Raw genomic sequence first — 20,621 nt, forward strand, 5'->3', positions numbered from 1 at the left:
AAGATATTAGATGGTCATGTTGTTGATCTCCTCATCACTGGATCCCCTTCCTCAGGAATGATCCTTTGGTGCACTGCTGACACTATCCTGCGATTAAGGTGAGTTTCAGTAATTGGTGGTTGGGGATTACCACAAGGAATACGGAGTTGCCCTATGGTCTCCTTCATACAAGCGATGGAAGCCTATAGCCCTTGTACGGCTTGTCGATTCTCTTGTTGTGTTGTTTCGAAAGCTGTTAAAAGATGATCCCATTGAGCACCATCCACAGGATTGTTGCTTGATCTGTCATTAGAAGCCATTGATTTGAGAAAAAAAAGCCTCGCTTTAATACCAAACTGACGCAGGGAAGGACGTGAGGTCGAGCACCATCTTCCTCGAGAGGATAACTAATCCAAATCCATGGAACTTCTCTGAACTCCTCACAGAGACTTCTCCAATCCACGAGGAAAAGAACGAGGAAAATAGGAAATAATTTCTATAAAATTCAAAATTGATTGATAAATGAAATAAACGAGTTTACACCCCTTTAAATAGGGATACTAAGCTATGGAAGAAGTTTCGAAATCAAACTACAACTAAAACTCGTAGAATTTGCGACTTACTATTTATAGACGGTCATGATTTCCACTAGTGCGCAAGGTTTTCAGCCAAAAAATAGTAAGTGTCCTATTTGGCTGAACCATGACATTCTCCTAAATATTTTAAGCACTTTTCATGTTGGGCGCAACTCCTAAAGCCCAACGGATGAAGAGTTGTACTCAAACTAATACTTACTATAAATACTAAAAACAAAAATAAAATGGGAATTTGACTGTCGAACTAATGGTATTTCCCAAATTCGGTGTGCGCTAGCTCGTCCTACTCCAAAATCATATATGGAATATCGAATAACTCATTCTGGATTGCGATATACGCCCGATTTAAAGTCTTAGTATTCCAGATAACTTCCGCTTGCGATTGGGCCTTTTCTGGTCCATCTTGGCCATGAAATTATCCTTGACCCGCTTTACATTAGTGTTCCACATCTTTTAAGGCTCCACTTATCAAGACTTGAAAGCTTGTGCTCATTACGTGGAGATGCCTGCTAGATATCCAGTAACTCTTAGAATCTCGTCCATGTGACACGCATTTAGGAGATCAGCTGATATATATATATATATATATATATATATATATATATATATATATATATATATATATATATATATATATATATATATATCCTGTAACTCTTAGAATCCCATCCATGTGACACGCATTTAGGAGATCAGCTGATACACACACACACACACAATTTTGCATGTGGTTTTTATGCGAGCATTCATATGTGCCGTCAAATTCCACTCACAAGGAGGATTCATTGTCTTAGTAACTAGAGTCTCGTCCATTGCAACTCGCGCAAACTATTAAACTCCTATGCGTGTAGGCCAATTGCCTGCTAAAGCTACAAGAGTAAGGTGGGTGAGCATTCTTTTATATATATATATATATATATATATAGTCCCGGTCTGCTGCGAACAAGGCCGTATGGAGTTTAAATGAGAGCTTCCATATGGACCGTCAGATTCGTCTCATTGGCTGGGATTCAACGTATAGAGAAGAGAGAGTCTCCCTGAAGGAGGACTCGCCCGGCATTTTTTTTGGGGTCTGACGGGCTTCTAATGAAGTGACGTCTCTCAATTTTGTGGGCCATGCCATGATGTATGTTTTGTATCTATACCGTCCATCCATTTGGAGAGATCATATTAGGACATGATCCAAAAAATGAATCAGATCCAAAGCTTGAGAGGACCCCACCAAAAAAAACAGTGGGGAGAGTGATGCCCACCGTTAAAAAGATCTAAGGGCCACAACTGTCACGCCCCAAACTCGGAAACCGGGCTCACAAAATTCCCGATCGCCGAATCCGGCGCTGACAGCCTCCGTAGAACCCCATTCTCGGCTCCCAGCGCCCATTCGCCAGGTTCCGATCCTGGGATGCTACAAGGAGAATTTTCAACATCAGTTTGATTCGTAACAAGCATAACCAAAGGCATAACCCACAAACAACAATCAAAAACTCCATCACATTTCCACTATAATCAAAAACTTTACAAGTACAATGAGCATAAGGGAAATACAATGATGATAGACCAAAAGCTCCAAAAAGATCAGCTACGCGCCCAAGCCTCAGCGCTGCTGCGATCCAACGTCACCTGCATGCAACGGTCGTGCATAAGCTTATAGAAAGCTTAGAGGGTGGTGAAAGTGTATGCTCAAGGTGGTAATGTAGCTATGCAGTATCAGAGTAATGCGGAACATGCTGATGAATGCTAAGAATCCCACTAGCCGTACCAAGGCCATACGGTGCAAAGAATGATGTCGGCCATACCAAGGCCATGCAATGCGAAATGCAAGTCAAGCATACAAATCCTCATCTAAGTCCACATGTCAATACGGCTCAAATCTGGAATATCACCGGGGTCTAGTACACTCCAAGCCAGATTGCCGCCCCATCGCGCGCAATAAGGTGAGTGGAAAAGACCTCACTATCCGCCTGCCAATATCGGGCTCGGCTCGTCAATAGCGGACCCATTCCTCGAGCTGGTCAGACTCAGCCTAGCATTGCCCCCTACTCTCGGGCGGGTAAGGCCGCACCCCCTTCCAACCGACCACGACACAGTGGAAAGCGCAACCGTCTGGTAATCGGCACCCAGCGCTCATGCACCCACTCGGTCTAGACGTTGGAGCAACCTCCTGGTACCATAAGGGTTTAGGGACTTTCACCCAGGGATATCTATCGCACCCCATGTAGAACGGTATTTCCGGTATCCAATCCTGCCAACCACGATGCGTCTGTGGAGGCTATGGCCCTGATGTCGCTAGGGCGTATAGTAACCATATCACACAATGCGAATGCATGAATCACACTATTCAGTCATGCAGCAATCCTGCGCGTATCGTGCGCTCATGTAGGGCAACACCCCCTGTACGGAAGCCCTTAAACAATCTGCCCAAAGGCATATGCGATGATCAGTCATTCCTCATATCAAGCATACGTATGATGCATATGGTCATGAATCATGGAACTAAACATGCTAAATATGATGGATGATAATCATAACAAAGATGGGCCTAGACGGCCTACACATTAGACGTACGGGCCTAACAATGGGCCTTAGGGAAAGTCATAATGCGGACATTTAACCACACTATACTTGCAATGTGGACGTCAAACCACCATTGCTCCCAAGGCATAGCCCGACGTAAACATCATTACATAAATCACATTGGGATTACACATTGCAATGGACCTTAGGTATATCCCATTGGGCCTTAAATACATCAAATGAGCCAAATCACATGGGCCTTATATTCATTAAGTGGGCCACATCCATGGGCTGCACTAATGGGCCTTATGTTCATTGCAATGGGCTATAACCCGTGGGCCTTAGAGTGCATCAAATGGGCCTGCTCACATGGGCCTTATATGTATCAAATGGGCCTCGCCAATTGGGCCCCATACGTGCATCAAATGGGCCTACTCACATGGGCCTATAATGTATCAAATGGGCCTCGCCAATTGGGCCCCATACGTGCATCAAATGGGCCTCGACCCATAGGCCCCAATACATTTTAATGGGCCTCGACCCATGGGCCCCTAATGCATTAAATGGCCTCGACCCATGGGCCTTATATATAAATCAAAGTGGGCCTCAACCATGGGCCACAAGTAATGAAATGGGCCTCCCACGCCAATAAAAATATATATAATATAGTATATAATATACATACAGTACATATAATATTATATATCATATAATATTATATATATGTATATATATATATATATATATATATATATATATATATATATAATATATAAATATACACACGCACGCACCACACACGCACGCACACACGGGCCCGGACGGTGGAAAACACAAACATCATAGTGGCCCCACCGTCTGGACGGTGGCAAACACACATCATCGTGGGCTCAATGTGGGGCCCACCGTAATGTTGATTTGCCATCCAAGCCGTTAATAAGGCCACGTGGGACTAGATTAAGGGAGAAAACAAATTTCACCCTGATCCGAAACTCCTGTGGACCCCAAAAAGATTTCAAAGGTAGAGGTCCAATCCCACTGTTTCTTACGGTGTGGGCCACCTGAGTCTTAGATCTGGTTGATTTTTAGGGTGGGCCCACGTCAAATAGTGGCCCACCCGATGAACGGGTTAGATGACACATAAACATCAAGGTGGGGCCCACGGCTAGGGCCGTGCTTGGCTGCTGGTACGTCCGTCTGCCCGGACGCTGGCGTGCGCAGGCAGCGCTTATTTATTTTTATTTTTTTTGATTTCCCATGGATTTTGCAGGTGGGGTCCACCTCTTGCAGATCTACTCCGTCAAATAGCTCCCCATGCCTCACGACAGGCAAAACAAGCCCAATATCGGGCATATTTTAGCATACACACAATCAAGGAAGATTCCAATGGTGAAAACCACCATTTACTATGGTATGGCCCGCCAAGACCTCGGGTTGACACCATCCTTTGGTTCAACGCCTAAAAGAAGGATGGGAACGGAATGGGCGGTATGGATTGAAGACATGCATCAAGATGGAGCCTACACAAGTGGACCACCCCCCCTTGCAAAGCTAAAATTTGCATTTTTTTTTTCAAAAACGTCCAGCGTCTCTGGACACTGGACCCTTGCAAATATATTAGAGGTGGGCCCTGCTTAGGTGGGCCACCTCATGGAGAATGGTGTGGATACTACACACAACGTGGGCCCCACTTGTAGGTGATTTGGATGAAATACATACCCTGTGGTGGGGTCCATTCAAGTGGGCCATACAATCTCATTATCATCACAAAAAAATAAAATAAAATAAAATATAAAAAGGAGAGAGATAGAGAGATAGAGTGGGACCCGCGTGATGGAGGGACCCCGACACTATGGGTCCTCCCTTGCACTAAATCATACATCAAGTGGGTCCCATTACATGTGGATCCATGAAATCGAAATCCAACGGTGGAGATCCCTTCTCCACTAAGATAGACGGTCTAGATGACCCTAAGCATGCAAGGAAATAAACATCATGATGGGGTCCATGGAGAATGGCCCCATCATGGAATGATCATGATGATCCAAGTGGGCCATCGGCCACATCTTAGGGTCCAAAGTGAGATCCAAACCATTGATCGGTTGGGCTCACTTGGCCCATCTTAAAAATATGAAAATCTACCCTATCAAGGCACCCACCACTTGATCTTCTTGCTCCCTTGGCTTCCTTAGCTCCTAGTGCTACTCTTTGATGGAGGAAGATGAGAAATGGATGGTTGAGATGAGAGATGAAGGGGTAGGAAAGGTGGGCCTCACAAATGCCATTTTCTCACCATGGGGGACTCATACGTATGGGACTTGCTATGAGAGAGTATGGAATGAGAGAGAGACTTGTAAGGGAGAGAGAGAGAGAATGATGGGTGATGGAGTGATGGATGGGAGAGAGGGATGGGTGTAAGAGATTTTTTTGACTTTTTGGCAAAAGGTGTAAGAGGAGTTATGGTTGTGTAAGAGCTTTATTGACTTTGGGGGTTGCTTGGGAAAGGGTGAAAGTTGATGTGTACTTGACATGATGGGATTGATGGGATTGATTGATTGATGTGACACCTCGTAGAGATTCTCTCGGGATTCGCACGCGCGGCGTTTTCTCGCACCGAACGCTGGCCTACAACTCCCGACCAGAGCATCGCATCAGCGCGCGAGTCGCGGCATCGGAACCGCGGCGACGATGCGGTCGCTAAGGTATAAGTCCTGAGTTGAATCGACTCGGGTTGTCGGCACGAGAATCCAGGTCGCGCGCAAATACCGGTTAAGGGTCGAAGGTTGCCGGAATTCGACCGGGAAGACCGTGAAAGCCTATGGAACGGTACGGTCTAGGATACAGGGCTTACAACAACAGTTTTCGCTCAGGCTAATAATTGTGATTTAAGTTTATCTTAGTAAGAATGGATTTATGAACGGTATGGATGGGATATAAACATTATGGTGGACCAGGGAAGTTTCAATGGTAAGAATTTACCTACACACGTTTTACTAAGCTACGGCATACTTAAGCTCTGGATTTATATAATTTTTTGGCCCATCGTCTAAAATGATCTTTCAAAACCAATGAACGCGGTGGATCTTCCCTAAACATCACTGTGGACCCCACCTAACTTACCATGGGAGGAAGCATCTCCTATTTTTGGTAACGTCGCCAGACTATTGGAACTGACGTTTCAAGACTAATTCTGCCTCTCTCTCTCTCTCTCTAGAAAGTTGCAGGAGGTTCTTCCCCAGTCCTGGTCTCTCCACTGTGGGACCACCTGTTAAATGGTCTGGATGATGGGTTATCGTGGTCTGTGTTGAACAGAAGTGCAACACATCGGTTAGAATGATCTTTCTTTTTTCTTTTTTCTTTTTTTATTGCATTTCCATTATTGACAATTTGTGTTTTCTCCTCATTCTGTTTTGTGAAGGTTATATGTATCTTATACATGCCCATATGCACAACGCACATGGATTGCTAAAAGTTATTAGTTTTTTTTTTTTTTTTTTCCCATCTTTGTGTGATTTCCTGCTCTATCATTCTGAATGTCTTTGTAATTGTATCATTAATTTCTTAATCAGACTTATTAGCACTTTTTTTTTTTGAGTGAGTAGGGATTGCAGGATAAAATAAAATTGGTTGCTATTGATCTGTAAAATAGGCCTGATTGGAACAAGGAGAAGGTCTACCCTGGAAATAAGGTCCTACTCTGTAAACACTTCATGCTTTCTGAATCTTCCTGATATATGTGGCTGTGAAACTGATAAAGGGATTACTGGCTTTTTTATTTTGTTTATTATGTAAGAATGGTTTGTAAATTTCTGAGAATGCAATGGAGGATGTGGGTTTAAGGGTAAAATTATTTCTGATGGGTACATAAATTTTGAATAAATAGGAGACAATCTCTTTAGATGAGGAGCATTTTTAGGAAAAGTGGCACAAGGGTGAAAGCTTGCAATTGCAAACAAATGAGAGGAAGCATTTTACCTATAGATGATACTAATAAAAATTATTTTTTCTACCAATAAAAAAATCAAATAAAAATTTATTTTTTCGTGCCTGAAAAGAGGATAGTTTGATAATAAATGAGGTAAATACGTATTACTACAACTCCCAATCCACGGGGCAGAGGATTCTCCAAAACACATGTTATAGTAAGGACTTGTTGATTGGTTTGAAGGAATTCTGTTTATGATGGTAGAAATAGATGGGATTATTGGTACTACTAACTAAAATCCAAAAAAAAAAAAATCATGTAGGTGGATGAGAATGAAGAAAAGAATAGGTTTTTACACAAATATAATTGAAAGAAGTGGATTTTTTAGGGTTTCGCCTTCTCCAAGTGAATATTTTCATTAACATTAATATCATTATTATTATTATTATTATTATTATTATTATTATTATTATTATTATTTTATTCGAATTTATCACTTCCATTAACATGCATATGGTCTAAAGGTTTTCTTATAGAACTCATTTGCAAGACAGATACAATGAATCTGGACTGATATTTTAGGTCTAGAATAAATCCTAAACCTTTTGGCCCTATTTTGTGGACGCCTAAAAGTGAGATCATTTCATTATTATTAACAATAATTTTGTTATGATTTTTTCTTAAATCTGAAATAGAAATATTGATTTTTGTTATAAGTTGTGTTCATTTACTAACTTTTATACAAGTTCATGATAAACTATATTAAAACTTTTTTTTTTTTGTAGAATAAAAAATACGTTATAGCCAAAGAGGCCTGGGTACTTATAGAAATGCAAGAGAATTTAATGGCGCAAGTTGGCACAACTTCTATTCGTCGTTGGATTCCAGAAGTAGAAGACGAGTTGAAACCAATAATTGATAAGACTACTTTCTCTTCAGTTGATGCGGCGTTTAACTTCTACAACCATTATGCAAAGAAGGCAGGCTTCAGTATTCGTAGAGGATCAAATAAATACAATAAGAATCAAGAAGAGATCTGGAAGATGTTTGTATGTTCGAAGGAGGGGACGACAGATAACAAGGTACAAATGAAGCATGGTGTAGTAAAGAGGCGACGGAGTATTACTCGAGAAAGTTGTAAAGCTCGCATGATAATTAAAAAAGAGGGTGGTGGACCAAACTATATAGTGAAAAAGTTTGTTGAGGAGTACAGTCATGAGTTAGCAACTCTTCGAAAGAAACATCTTCTTCGATCACATCATGAGGTTTGTAATGCGCAGAAGAATTTGGAAAATACATTCACTCAATCAGGCATAGGCATTTCGCAAACTATGAATGTTTTGGCAATTGAATCAGGTGGTTATGAAAATATTAGATGCAGTGAACAAGACGTGAGAAATTATGAAAGAGATAAAAGAAAAGTAACCAAGGACCATGTGCTCAACTATTTTATGAACATTTTTCTGAAATGAAGGAATTGGATCCATCGTTCGCATATAATGTGAAGGTTGATGTGGAGGGTAGATTAACACATTGTTTTTGTGCTGACCCAATTTCACGTAAGGCTTATCATCACTTTGGTGATGTTATAGTATTTGACACCATGTACAATACAAACCACTATGAGTTAATATTTGCACCCTTTACAGGGGTTAATCACCATGGGCAATCAATTATACTGGGTTGTGGTTTTATCCATAATGAGACCACTGAATCTTTTATCTGGTTATTTGAGAAATGGTGTGAAGCAATGCCAGGGGACCCACCGAAAGCGATCATAACAGATCAAGATCCAGCAATGACAAAAGCCATCGTTATTGTATTTCTGAATGCTTTCCATCGTTATTGTATTTGGCATATTTTGCAGAAGGTCCCTGAAAAGTTAGGTCATATAGCTTTCAAAGATGAATTTAAAGTACATTTTTATGATAACATATGGAATTCTGAGAAACCCGAAGATTTCGAAGTAAAATGGAGCAAAGTTATTAAAGAAAATAAGTTGGATCATAATGATTGGCTTGCCTCTTTATTCAACATTCGTCACAAATGGGTACCAGCATATCTAAGACATGTTTTTTTTGCGGGTATGTCTAGTAGCCAACGAAGTGAGAGCACGAATGCGTTTTTTCGTAAATATGTGTCGAAGAAAAACTCGTTAATGGATTTCATAATTCGTTTTGATCATGGAGTAGCACAACAGAGACACAAGGAGTTAGTCGCCGATCATGAAACGATTAGTAGCAAGCCGAAGTTGAAAACTTTATTCGCCATGGAGAGAGAGCTTGGAGACACTTATACTCGGTCTATTTTTTATAAATTTCAAGAAGAGTTGTATGAAAGCACCATTTATACTGCAATTCTTTTACAAAAGATGGAAGGCCTTTGCATTTACAATGTTGGAGTGTGTGAAGGAACATCTCCCGAACGGCTAGTTGAATTCGAGATGGAATCTAAACAAGCAAAATGTAGTTGCTTGAAATTTGAATTTGAGGGCATACCGTGTAGGTACATATTATGTATAATACGATAATCTTGGATACCCAATTTGCCAGACCACTATATTTTGAAAAGATGGACAATGGATGCTAAACTGGATTTTGTTTACGATGCGAGTGGTGTGGAGTTAAATAGAGAGAAACATGAATCATATGTTCTTCGATATAGCAATTTGTTAGACATTTCTAGAAATCTTGCTAAAGAAAGCGCTAATTTGAAAGAGATATATCATATGTATAAAGAAGGGCTACAAGATATTCTCAAACGAGTTCAAGATCAGAAGTTGGTTATTGGTGAGACATTGGTGCTTGCTAAAACTGAAGTAATCATTAAAGACTCGGTGCGTGCTAAAACTAAAGGAAGTGGAAAAAGATTAATTTCTGAAAGGGAAAAGGTTGCTCGCAAGAAAGATAAAAGAAGATGTAATGGATGTGGGAAGTGGGGTCCTGGCCATGACAAACGTAATTGTCCAATATGGAAAAAACTGTAAGTGCTTAATTCGTTTTATTCATTTATATTTGATTGATTCTTTAATTTTGTTTGTTAAATTATTATATCCTTATTTTATTCATTCTTTAAAATGATTTACTTGCAGAATAAGATCTCCCACGTGCCAAGAACCATCAATGAATGAAGTTGATATGCATGAAGAACCATCAGATGACGAGGTTGATATGCGTGAAGAACCGTCGGATGATGAGGTTGATATGCAAGAAGAACCATCGGATGACGAGGTTAATATGCATGAAGAAACATTAAATGATGAGGTGGAGACGTTAGGTCATAACACACCACTATTTTAATAATGTAATCAATAACAATTTTTTAATTTACCCATTTACTTGGTAATTATGTAACTATGACTACAAAAAACCATGCATATGAAACACAAGAGTAGTTGATGATTATTTGAATGAAAGAATAATAGTCATTCATGATATTGAAGGGCTTTGTCCCAAGCTTTTTAGTCTGTTAGCCCCTATAGGTAGTACTTGTCGCAGTTGAAATCTTATTACAGGAAGACCTATATATAAGCTCGCATTAAAGCTCCCCGTGGATCACATATTTGCGTGGTCCTTTCATCAATGCTTCCGTGACCTTATCATCAGGTTCGATAGCAAATGAATATTAGAGTGGCCCTGAAGAAACTTTTAATGATGGGTATTCAATTACCACTATTTCTTCCAGTGGTGAGATACACCTAAGATTTGGATTGGCTTATTATTATTATTATTATTTTCAAATATGCCTTAAAGCATCCAATAACCCATCAGTGGGTGTTATTAACCTCAAAGTATGAGGGTCCACATGGATTAATATGGTGTATACGTTGTGTATATCCTCTCCTCTCATCCGTTTTTTAAGTTCATTTTAAGAGGTTATTTTTAAAATTTAGCATATCCAAATGTAAATGTCTGGTGGACCACACCATTGGAAAATGTGGTGAATGACCATTACAAGTCTTTTTTAAGCTACAAATGTTATTTTTTGAATCAATTGATATTTTTTTTTTCATTCATCCAGCTCTTCTTGACCTGGTCAATGGGTTTGATGGTAAATAAACATTATAGATTTGCTTACAGTAGGTTTTAGGAATTTTTTAACGGCATTCAATCATCACTGTTTCCTGTAGTGTGGTCCACCTTAGACTTAGATATGCTTAATGCTTAATTTTTTAGATCACTAATTAAAATGGGCAGTAGAAACGAATGGAAGGCGTGGATATATAGCACATTATCAAGGTGGGGCCCACAGTGAGAGTAACACCGACTAAGGTGTTTTGCAGGTAATACCAACTCTCCCAACATGAGATCTCCAGTAGTCGGTGCTCGGTGGGCCCCACCGTGGCGTATGTCTTTTATCCGCACCGTTAATGAGCCAAACAATAGTGTAGGCCCCACACTTAAACAAGGCGCGGCCACAGCCATACTTAAACAAGGTGCAGGCCTGACTATGGGGCCCACCTTAATATGTTCTAGGGCTTGATCTCAAAGTTAAATCAAATCCAAATATCAGGCTACCATATTCCATAGAAAACAATAGTGATTGAACTCTCACCATTAACAACTTCTAAGTCAATAATATAATGTTTATTTGTCATCCAAGTCGTTGATACGTTAAAGTGGACCATAAAAAATAAATATTATGTTGATTCAAAGCTTTTTTCGCCCACATGAAGTTTTTAATGGGCAATCACCAAAAAAAATTATCTGAAAAAACAAAAAAAAAAAACGAATTGTGTAAATATATAATACATAATCAATGTGGGTCTTACGGTCAGTATTGCACCATGCTGTGTGGGGCGGGGCCTCACCTAATTGGAATCGGATTGCATACTGGGTTACTCGATACCTCTTATCGTACTGAGTAAACTTTGTTGGGCCCATCGTGAATACATGTAGTTTATCTACGCTGTCCATTCGTTTTTCCAGATCATTTTAGTGGTTGAGACCAAAATTTAAATATATCAAAAGCTCAAGTGGACCATACCACACGAAACAGTGGAAATATTGATTTCCACCATTGAAACATTCCTAAGGCCCACAGTGGTTTTTATTTGTCATCCAACCAGTTCATAAGATCATAAAGACATGGATGAAGGGAAAAAAACAAATATAAGGTTGATCTAAAACTTCTGTGGGCCCCAAGAACTTTTCAACCGTAGATGTTCAAATCACACTGTTTCATGTGGTGTGTTGCGCTTGAGTTTTTGATATCCTTAATTTTTGGGATGAACCCCTAAAATTATCTAATAAAATGGATGGACGGAACAGATGAAATGCACGAAAGACAGTAGGCCCCACAGGGTTTACTCAGTACGCTAAGCGTACTAAGTTACTCAGTACGCAATCTGCTTCCCACCTAATCCGCTCTGAAACGTCAGTTCCACTGTTCGGTGACAGTCTGGCGACGTTACCAAAAATAGGAGATGCTTCCTACCATGGTAAGTTAGGTGGGGTCCACAGTGATGTTTAGGGAAGATCCACCACGGTCATTGGTTTTGAAAGATCATTTTAGACGATGGGCCAAAAAATTATATAAATCTAGAGCTTATGTATGCCGTAGGTTAGTAAAACGTGTGTAGGTAAATTCTTACCATTGAAACTTCCCTGGTCCACCATAATATTTATATCCCATCCATACCGTTCATAAATCCATTCTTACTAAGATAAACTTAAATCACAATTATTAGCCTGAGCGAAAACTGTTGTGGCTGTTCACACCCCAAGTGCAGGGTTGTGATGTAGTAATAAACTCGGTAAGACCGAGGTCGAATCCACAGGGACTGATACCTGTACGTTATCTGAAACCAAGTAGAACTAGAACTAGTTTAGGATGCGATCTAAAACAAATAGAATTTAGGAATTTAATTGTGAAATAATTATTTAAAACTTTAAGTAATTCAGAGGAAGGAAACTAGGGATTCAGAGGATCCACTTGCAGAGATCAGGGAGATCTTATGCCTGCATTAAGATTTATAGAAATCAAACTGAACCTATTTGATCTGGTTTTCAAGAGATGAAAGGTATGTAAATTAGGATGGATTCCATCATCTAACCATGCCCAGGAGACATAGCAAACAACAGGATTAAACTAATTACCAACCAATCAATAATGTATGAAGATCAGGAAGGGTACTGTCATCCTACCATGCCCGTGGGACAATGATGAACAACAGGGCCTCCTGACGTCATAAACATAAAAAGGGGGAGAAGTATTCAAAGCCATCGCAAACCCATTGTAATTTCAGTCACAACAGACCATTAAAGACTAAGAAAACTGTCCTTGAATAATCAACTTAAACTCAGTTCAGAAATTATCATTAAGTGCATAGAATTAGACTCTCCCATCACGCTACAGGCTTCACCTCTTAGCCCTAGCTAAGAGATTTAGCCGACCATGATTAGCCTAAATCCAAAACAAATAGAAAGAAAAAGGAAACGAAAAGGAGAAGAAGAGAAGAAGAAAGAGCTTATTGTTCTTTCAGCCTCCACATTCCATCAGCTCTCCCTGACGTGCAGTCCTTCCTTTCCATCAAAGACCAAGCACCGTGCATTCCACGATCAGCAGCCGATTGGAACCCAAGCTTCAAGCACCCCTCGTCCCTGCCCCTCACGACGAAACCAAGACCAAGCCCTCCACGTTTCTCTTCCTTTGTCAAACCCCAAAAACGAGCGCTCCCCCCCCATCGTTGCCTCCTTTCTCTCTCTTTATAGGCAGCAAAGACCCTGCTGGAGTGCTAGGGGCGGTGGCTGGAGTTTCCGCACTCCATGCGGAAATTTTTCGCAGCAGAAACCGGTCGCGCAATCTATTTTTCGCAGCAGAACACCCGCCGTTTGATTTGATTTTGCAGCGTGAAATCAACACATTTGTTGATTCTGACACCTTGGCTAGGGCTATGGCCATCTGTTGAAGCATGTGGATGGTCTGGATCATCAATCCGACGGTGATTGAAATCACAAAAGGGCCACGATGAGCGGCAGCGTCCGTGCGCTGCTTGGACTCTCTGCCTGCGCAGGACCTGCGCTGAGCTGCTGGTGGGGCCCATGGTCAGCGTCAGTGAGGAGATCCACTCCGTCCATTGGATGTGCAATGAGAAACCGTCCGGGAGTGACCAGATTGACTCGATTTCGGTGTGGACCGCAAGATTTAACTTGTCACCGTCTGTCTACCGTTTAGACAGTAAAAACCCAGTCACTGCTGTCATCTGGAAGTCCGTCAACGAGCCGACGGTCAAGCTTCCAGTCTGGATTGAATGACCGGTGTGGATCATCTAAATACATGATGACGGTGGCCCACTGCTACTTCCCGTGGTCGGCTGCGCGTGAAGGCAAAAACAGAGCCTGTTTCCTTCTTTGCTTGTGAAGTCGAGTGGGCGCGGGTCAAACGCAGTCAAAACAGCGTATATGCGCCAGTGCACATCCAGTGTGTACTCTCTCTCACAAAAATGGGTCCCACCCTGATGCATGTAATAAATCCGCTCCGTCCATTTAGTTCTTCTCATAATTTAAGGCGTTGAGACCAAATTTCTGGCATATCCAGATCTCAGGTGGGTCCCACATATCAATTAAAGGGGCTGATCTGTGCATTGGACCACTTCCAGAGAGATCCAATGGATGAAATTTCACGTGTACGGTTCATTTATGGTCCTCAGGCCACGTATGGAGTTTCGAACCCATCAGATGACAGGAACCCCGTGATCTTGCATTCTGGACACTTTTCAGGCCACTTGAGCTTCGATTCCTCGATTTCTGCGGACCCCTGGTGTATAATTTCGTCGCTCTTGGTCTTCTAGAGTCCGTCCCATGCTTTAGTGTCATCAGATCGGTGAATCCATGCTTTTTAGTGTCCTTTCTCAGTCCAAGCTCATGAAGACGCCCTGCATCACAAATTCAATTAAATTAGGCTATTAAACGGTGTCATGCTTGTAAATCTATGCAATAAATGGGTCTGATATGCAATATTTGACCCTCAACACAACCCCCAACCAGCATTTTGCTAGTCCCGAGCAAAGTATGCGAAAAATAAGTTGAGAATTACAGGAGAATTTCTATGAACTCGAGTGATTTTGGAAAATAATCTAGATATTCAGAATTCAACAATTCATGAATGTTGGGCCTTACTCTCTCCTAGACTCAAACACACGATAAACTTCATTCAAAGTATTAGTCCCTTAATTAGAAATAATCCTAAACATTGAGTTCCACAGATGTAAAGTATAATCCCAACTTTCAACATTAATATTCATTTCTTTATTTCAGGATATCGTTAGTAATCAACAAGAGAAGTCATAATAACCAAAGCTTGCCTCAAAGATCATCTTTTCATTCCTTCAGTTTTTTTTTTTTTTTTTTAGACTAAAAACCAAGAAGGGGAATGAAGTCCACACTTATAGGGAGCAAACCTATAGTGAAGATTCTTTGCCTAACCTTTTTCAACGGTATCTCTTCCTTTTTATTGATCTTGACGGGCAAGTGTTCAAGTTGGTTCCTTCTATGCTTACTGATCACCAAATTAACCCATCAGTTTCAAACTGAAATCTTAATGTGTAAGCGAGATGTGACATGTGAAATCATGACTCAATCAATGTTTACAACTTCTAATCATGGATTAATAATTAAACTTAACTGTGAAATCTAACGAGCAACTGAATCCAAGAGCAGTAAATCACCAACATTCCATATCCTGTAATTCTAAATCAAAGATGGTCGTCCAATCACTTTGAATTCACCAGAAAGTCCAGAAAAAATTTAAAAATTTTCACAATTTTTGCTCAAGAAAATACTGATTAGGTAACCTAATCTCCCACCTCCAACTTAAAAGCTACATTGTCCTCAATGTAAAGGATATGAGTATGGAATGCGCATAGGACAACAAAAGTAAAGAAAGAGTGAAGGGAAGATAGTACCTGGATGATGAATCGTGAGAGACTTTCCAAGAGATCGCAGCATGGAATCCGGTCAGCACGAGAGAGAAAGTGACACAGAACTAACAAAAATAAAATCCTACCTATACCACTTTCGCAGGTGCTCTCGATTGCATTTAGCGCATGCAACAAGCCTTTAAACCCCTAGGTTACCCCTAGTGGACGAGTTGTAGTGTGGTTAGGGTGGGTTTTAATTCACCCAAACCTAACTGTTTGTATACCGAGTAGGGAATCAAATTGACGCTCGCTCCTAAGTCAAGAAGTGCGTGATCAATTCGATGGTTCCCGATTACACATGATATGGTTGGGCTACCGGGATCCTTGAATTTCTGCGGCACGTCTTGCTTCAGGATGGCACTCACTTTCTCAGTCAAGAAGATTTTCTTTTGAATAATTTTCCGTCGCTTGGTCGTGCATAAGTCTTTTAGGAATTTGGCATATGAAGGTATCTGTTTAACGACATCAAGTAGAGGAATGTTGACTTTCACCTGTTTCAACACCTCTAGGATATCCTGAGAGTTAGAGAGAGGTTTTGGTGAAACCAACCGTTGGGGGAATGGAGCAACTGACTTCTCTAGAAGTTCCGGTTCCACTTTTTGTGGGGCATCAGTGGATCCATCATTGTTGTCCTCTTCTGGTTCTTGAGGCTTTTCGGGCCTAACCGGAAGAGTTTTATCAATGATCTTCCCACTCCTAAGAGTGGTGATGGATTTAGCATGCCCCATCTGATTTGAAGAGCTGGGATCATTATTCTCGTGCGGTTTAGGATTGGGGATAGGTTGTGCAGGAAGCATCCCCTTTTCTATAACCGTCATACGAGAATCTATCTTTTGCATAAAATCTGTAATTCCCCGCATTGCCTGAGCCAGCTCTTGTATGGGATTTTGAACCGGTTCCTCTTGAGGTTTCACTTGATTTGGATTTTGATTGAAGAAACCTGGAGGAGTCGCCGTTTGTCCATTTCTCCAACTGAAGTTTGGATGATTTTTCCAGCCAGGATTGTATGTGTTAGAGTTAGGTCCAGTAAAAGGTCTTTGATAATTATTTACGGCATTGGCTTGTTCATTCAACACTCCTCGAAAGGCAGGTATTGTAAGATAGTTTTTAAGTTGTGTGAATGTTGCAATCACAGATGCCGCAAACAATTTCATTGACCTTATCCTTCTTTCCTTCCATGGCCTCAACTTTCCTTATGAGCGTAGTCACTTTACACTTGAGATCATCCTCTTCTTTCAAGAGATATAATCCACCTTTTTCCTTTAATTGAGTTGGCCTAGACGTGGTGTTCGACTTTGGGTAATAGTCCCAAGATTGTGTTTTTTCAGCCAAACTATCGAGGTAGTCCCATACCTCGTCGATATCTTTATTAATGAACTCTCCATTACACATTGTCTCGACCATTTGGCGCATGGAAGATGTCAGTCCATCATAGAAAAAATTTGTAATGCGCCACGTTTCAAATCCGTGTTGTGGGCATGAACTGACCAAATCTTTGAACCTTTCCCAACATTGAAAGAATGTTTCATCTTCCTTTTGGGCAAAGTTCATGATCGCTTTTCTGAGGGTAATCGTTTTATGATGTGGGAAGAATTTTTTTATGAATTCCCTCTGCATGTCGTTCCATGTGCCAATGGATCTAGGACGCAGTGAATGTAACCACGTCTTAGCTTTCTCTTTTAAGGAAAAAGGAAAGAGTTTCAGCCTAATTGTATCCTCAGATACATTAGGAAAACATAATGTAGCTATAATTTCATCGAACTCTTTCAAATGCAAATATGGACTCTCTGATTCAAGTCCATGGAATTTGGGAAGGAGTTGGATAACTCCTGGCTTGATGTCCATTTGTCCTGTGTTTTCAGGAAAAATCATGCATGAGGGCGTACTCACTCCCGCCAGTTGTAGAAAATCTCGTAAAGTACGAGGCGGGGGTGCCTGTTGCACCTCATTTTCATCTTGGGTATCCTCCACCCTTGGTGGAAGTAGAGGAGGTTGGTCTTCAGCCATAACCTCAGTTAACTCAGGGGATTTTGAGCGGTGTCTAGTCCTGCGATGGATAGTCAACCCCTCCACCAATCCTCCTTCAGTCAAGAGACGTCGAGTGTCGCCACGGGCCCACTTGGGCATGGAAACACTCGCAGCCCTTAATTAAAAACCTAATCCTAAGAAAGGAAAAGAAAATCTAGAAAGAAAGAGAGGGAGAGTTGGAAAGGAATTACCAAATTGAAGCTCTTAAGTTAAGGACCTGCAAAATAAAACAAAAATAAGTTAGATACTAAAAAGAAGAGGAACAATCCTTGCTAATTTCTAAAAGAAAGTATTCCTAAAAGAAAGTGAAAATTTCTAAAATAAGTTAAGAGAGTCCTAAACTAGAAAGTAGATTACTAAAAGAGAATTGAAAAATAGAAAGTAGGGAAGGAGTGTACCGAATTAGAGATTTCTATCTTAAAGGCCTACAAATAGGAAGGTTAGTTCCTAAACAAATATTCTAAAAATAAATTAGGAAACAAAATTAGTTTCTAAAAGTGTTAGAATTAGAAAGTTACTAAAATAAAACAAAAAAATAAAAAAAAATAAAAAAAATTGAAAGTTAATTTCTAAGAAGGGAAAGAAATAACCTAAATTCTAAAAATATGAAAAAGTAGAGAGATTAGGAAGGGATTACCAATTGAGAAACTTATATCCAGATCCTATAAAACAGGAAACAAGTTAGTTTTGAACTCAAATAAAAATAAATAAATAAATAAAAACTAAGGTTAATAAAATCCTAATCTTAAACTAATCCTAAAACCAATTAACTTCAGAAAATCGTAACTATCAGTCCCCGGCAACGGCGCCAAAAACTTGTTCACACCCCAAGTGCAGGGTTGTGATGTAGTAATAAACTCGGTAAGACCGAGGTCGAATCCACAGGGACTGATACCTGTACGTTATCTGAAACCAAGTAGAACTAGAACTAGTTTAGGATGCGATCTAAAACAAATAGAATTTAGGAATTTAATTGTGAAATAATTATTTAAAACTTTAAGTAATTCAGAGGAAGGAAACTAGGGATTCAGAGGATCCACTTGCAGAGATCAGGGAGATCTTATGCCTGCATTAAGATTTATAGAAATCAAACCGAACCTATTTGATCTGGTTTTCAAGAGATGAAAGGTATGTAAATTAGGATGGATTCCATCATCTAACCATGCCCAGGAGACATAGCAAACAACAGGATTAAACTAATTACCAACCAATCAATAATGTATGAAGATCAGGAAGGGTACTGTCATCCTACCATGCCCGTGGGACAATGATGAACAACAGGGCCTCCTGACGTCATAAACATAAAAAGGGGGAGAAGTATTCAAAGCCATCGCAAACCCATTGTAATTTCAGTCACAACAGACCATTAAAGACTAAGAAAACTGTCCTTGAATAATCAACTTAAACTCAGTTCAGAAATTATCATTAAGTGCATAGAATTAGACTCTCCCATCACGCTATAGGCTTCACCTCTTAGCCCTAGCTAAGAGATTTAGCCGACCATGATTAGCCTAAATCCAAAACAAATAGAAAGAAAAAGGAAACGAAAAGGAGAAGAAGAGAAGAAGAAAGAGCTTATTGTTCTTTCAGCCTCCACATTCCATCAGCTCTCCCTGACGTGCAGTCCTTCCTTTCCATCAAAGACCAAGCACCGTGCATTCCACGATCAGCAGCCGATTGGAACCCAAGCTTCAAGCACCCCTCGTCCCTGCCCCTCACGACGAAACCAAGACCAAGCCCTCCACGTTTCTCTTCCTTTGTCAAACCCCAAAAACGAGCGCTCCCCCCCCATCGTTGCCTCCTTTCTCTCTCTTTATAGGCAGCAAAGACCCTGCTGGAGTGCTAGGGGCGGTGGCTGGAGTTTCCGCACTCCATGCGGAAATTTTTCGCAGCAGAAACCGGTCGCGCAATCTATTTTTCGCAGCAGAACACCCGCCGTTTGATTTGATTTTGCAGCGTGAAATCAACACATTTGTTGATTCTGACACCTTGGCTAGGGCTATGGCCATCTGTTGAAGCATGTGGATGGTCTGGATCATCAATCCGACGGTGATTGAAATCACAAAAGGGCCACGATGAGCGGCAGCGTCCGTGCGCTGCTTGGACTCTCTGCCTGCGCAGGACCTGCGCTGAGCTGCTGGTGGGGCCCATGGTCAGCGTCAGTGAGGAGATCCACTCCGTCCATTGGATGTGCAATGAGAAACCGTCCGGGAGTGACCAGATTGACTCGATTTCGGTGTGGACCGCAAGATTTAACTTGTCACCGTCTGTCTACCGTTTAGACAGTAAAAACCCAGTCACTGCTGTCATCTGGAAGTCCGTCAACGAGCCGACGGTCAAGCTTCCAGTCTGGATTGAATGACCGGTGTGGATCATCTAAATACATGATGACAGTGGCCCACTGCTACTTCCCGTGGGTCGGCTGCGCGTGAAGGCAAAAACAGAGCCTGTTTCCTTCTTTGCTTGTGAAGTCGAGTGGGCGCGGGTCAAACGCAGTCAAAACAGCGTATATGCGCCAGTGCACATCCAGTGTGTACTCTCTCTCACAAAAATGGGTCCCACCCTGATGCATGTAATAAATCCGCTCCGTCCATTTAGTTCTTCTCATAATTTAAGGCGTTGAGACCAAATTTCTGGCATATCCAGATCTCAGGTGGGT

The 20,621-nt window shown here is 41.0% G+C and overlaps 1 protein-coding gene and 1 non-coding gene across 2 annotated transcripts; both read left to right on the top strand.

The window, feature by feature from the left end:
- The first annotated feature begins 7,844 nt into the window (after nucleotides 1-7,844).
- On the top strand, nucleotides 7,845-9,544 carry LOC131227625 (protein FAR1-RELATED SEQUENCE 5-like). Its single transcript, XM_058223432.1, has 2 exons — nucleotides 7,845-8,405; nucleotides 8,489-9,544. The coding sequence occupies exons 1-2, from the start codon at nucleotides 7,845-7,847 to the stop codon at nucleotides 9,542-9,544; spliced, it is 1,617 nt and encodes a 538-aa protein (XP_058079415.1).
- A 7,852-nt stretch (nucleotides 9,545-17,396) lies between these two features.
- Nucleotides 17,397-17,503, top strand: LOC131238355 (small nucleolar RNA R71). The gene has a single exon (XR_009167755.1). It is a non-coding gene; the product is annotated as a small nucleolar RNA R71 (small nucleolar RNA).
- The last annotated feature ends 3,118 nt before the right edge of the window (nucleotides 17,504-20,621 follow it).

This window comes from Magnolia sinica, chromosome 2 (assembly GCF_029962835.1).
Source record: "Magnolia sinica isolate HGM2019 chromosome 2, MsV1, whole genome shotgun sequence".
NCBI lineage: Eukaryota > Viridiplantae > Streptophyta > Magnoliopsida > Magnoliales > Magnoliaceae > Magnolia > Magnolia sinica.

Bases quoted from the DNA above. Each gene is read 5' to 3' on its own strand.
- LOC131227625 (XM_058223432.1), top strand. From the start codon at position 7,845: ATGCAAGAGAATTTAATGGCGCAAGTTGGCACAACTTCTATTCGTCGT. The intron at 8,406-8,488 runs GTGAGAAATTAT...TCTGAAATGAAG, and splicing joins TTAGATGCAGTGAACAAGAC to GAATTGGATCCATCGTTCGC.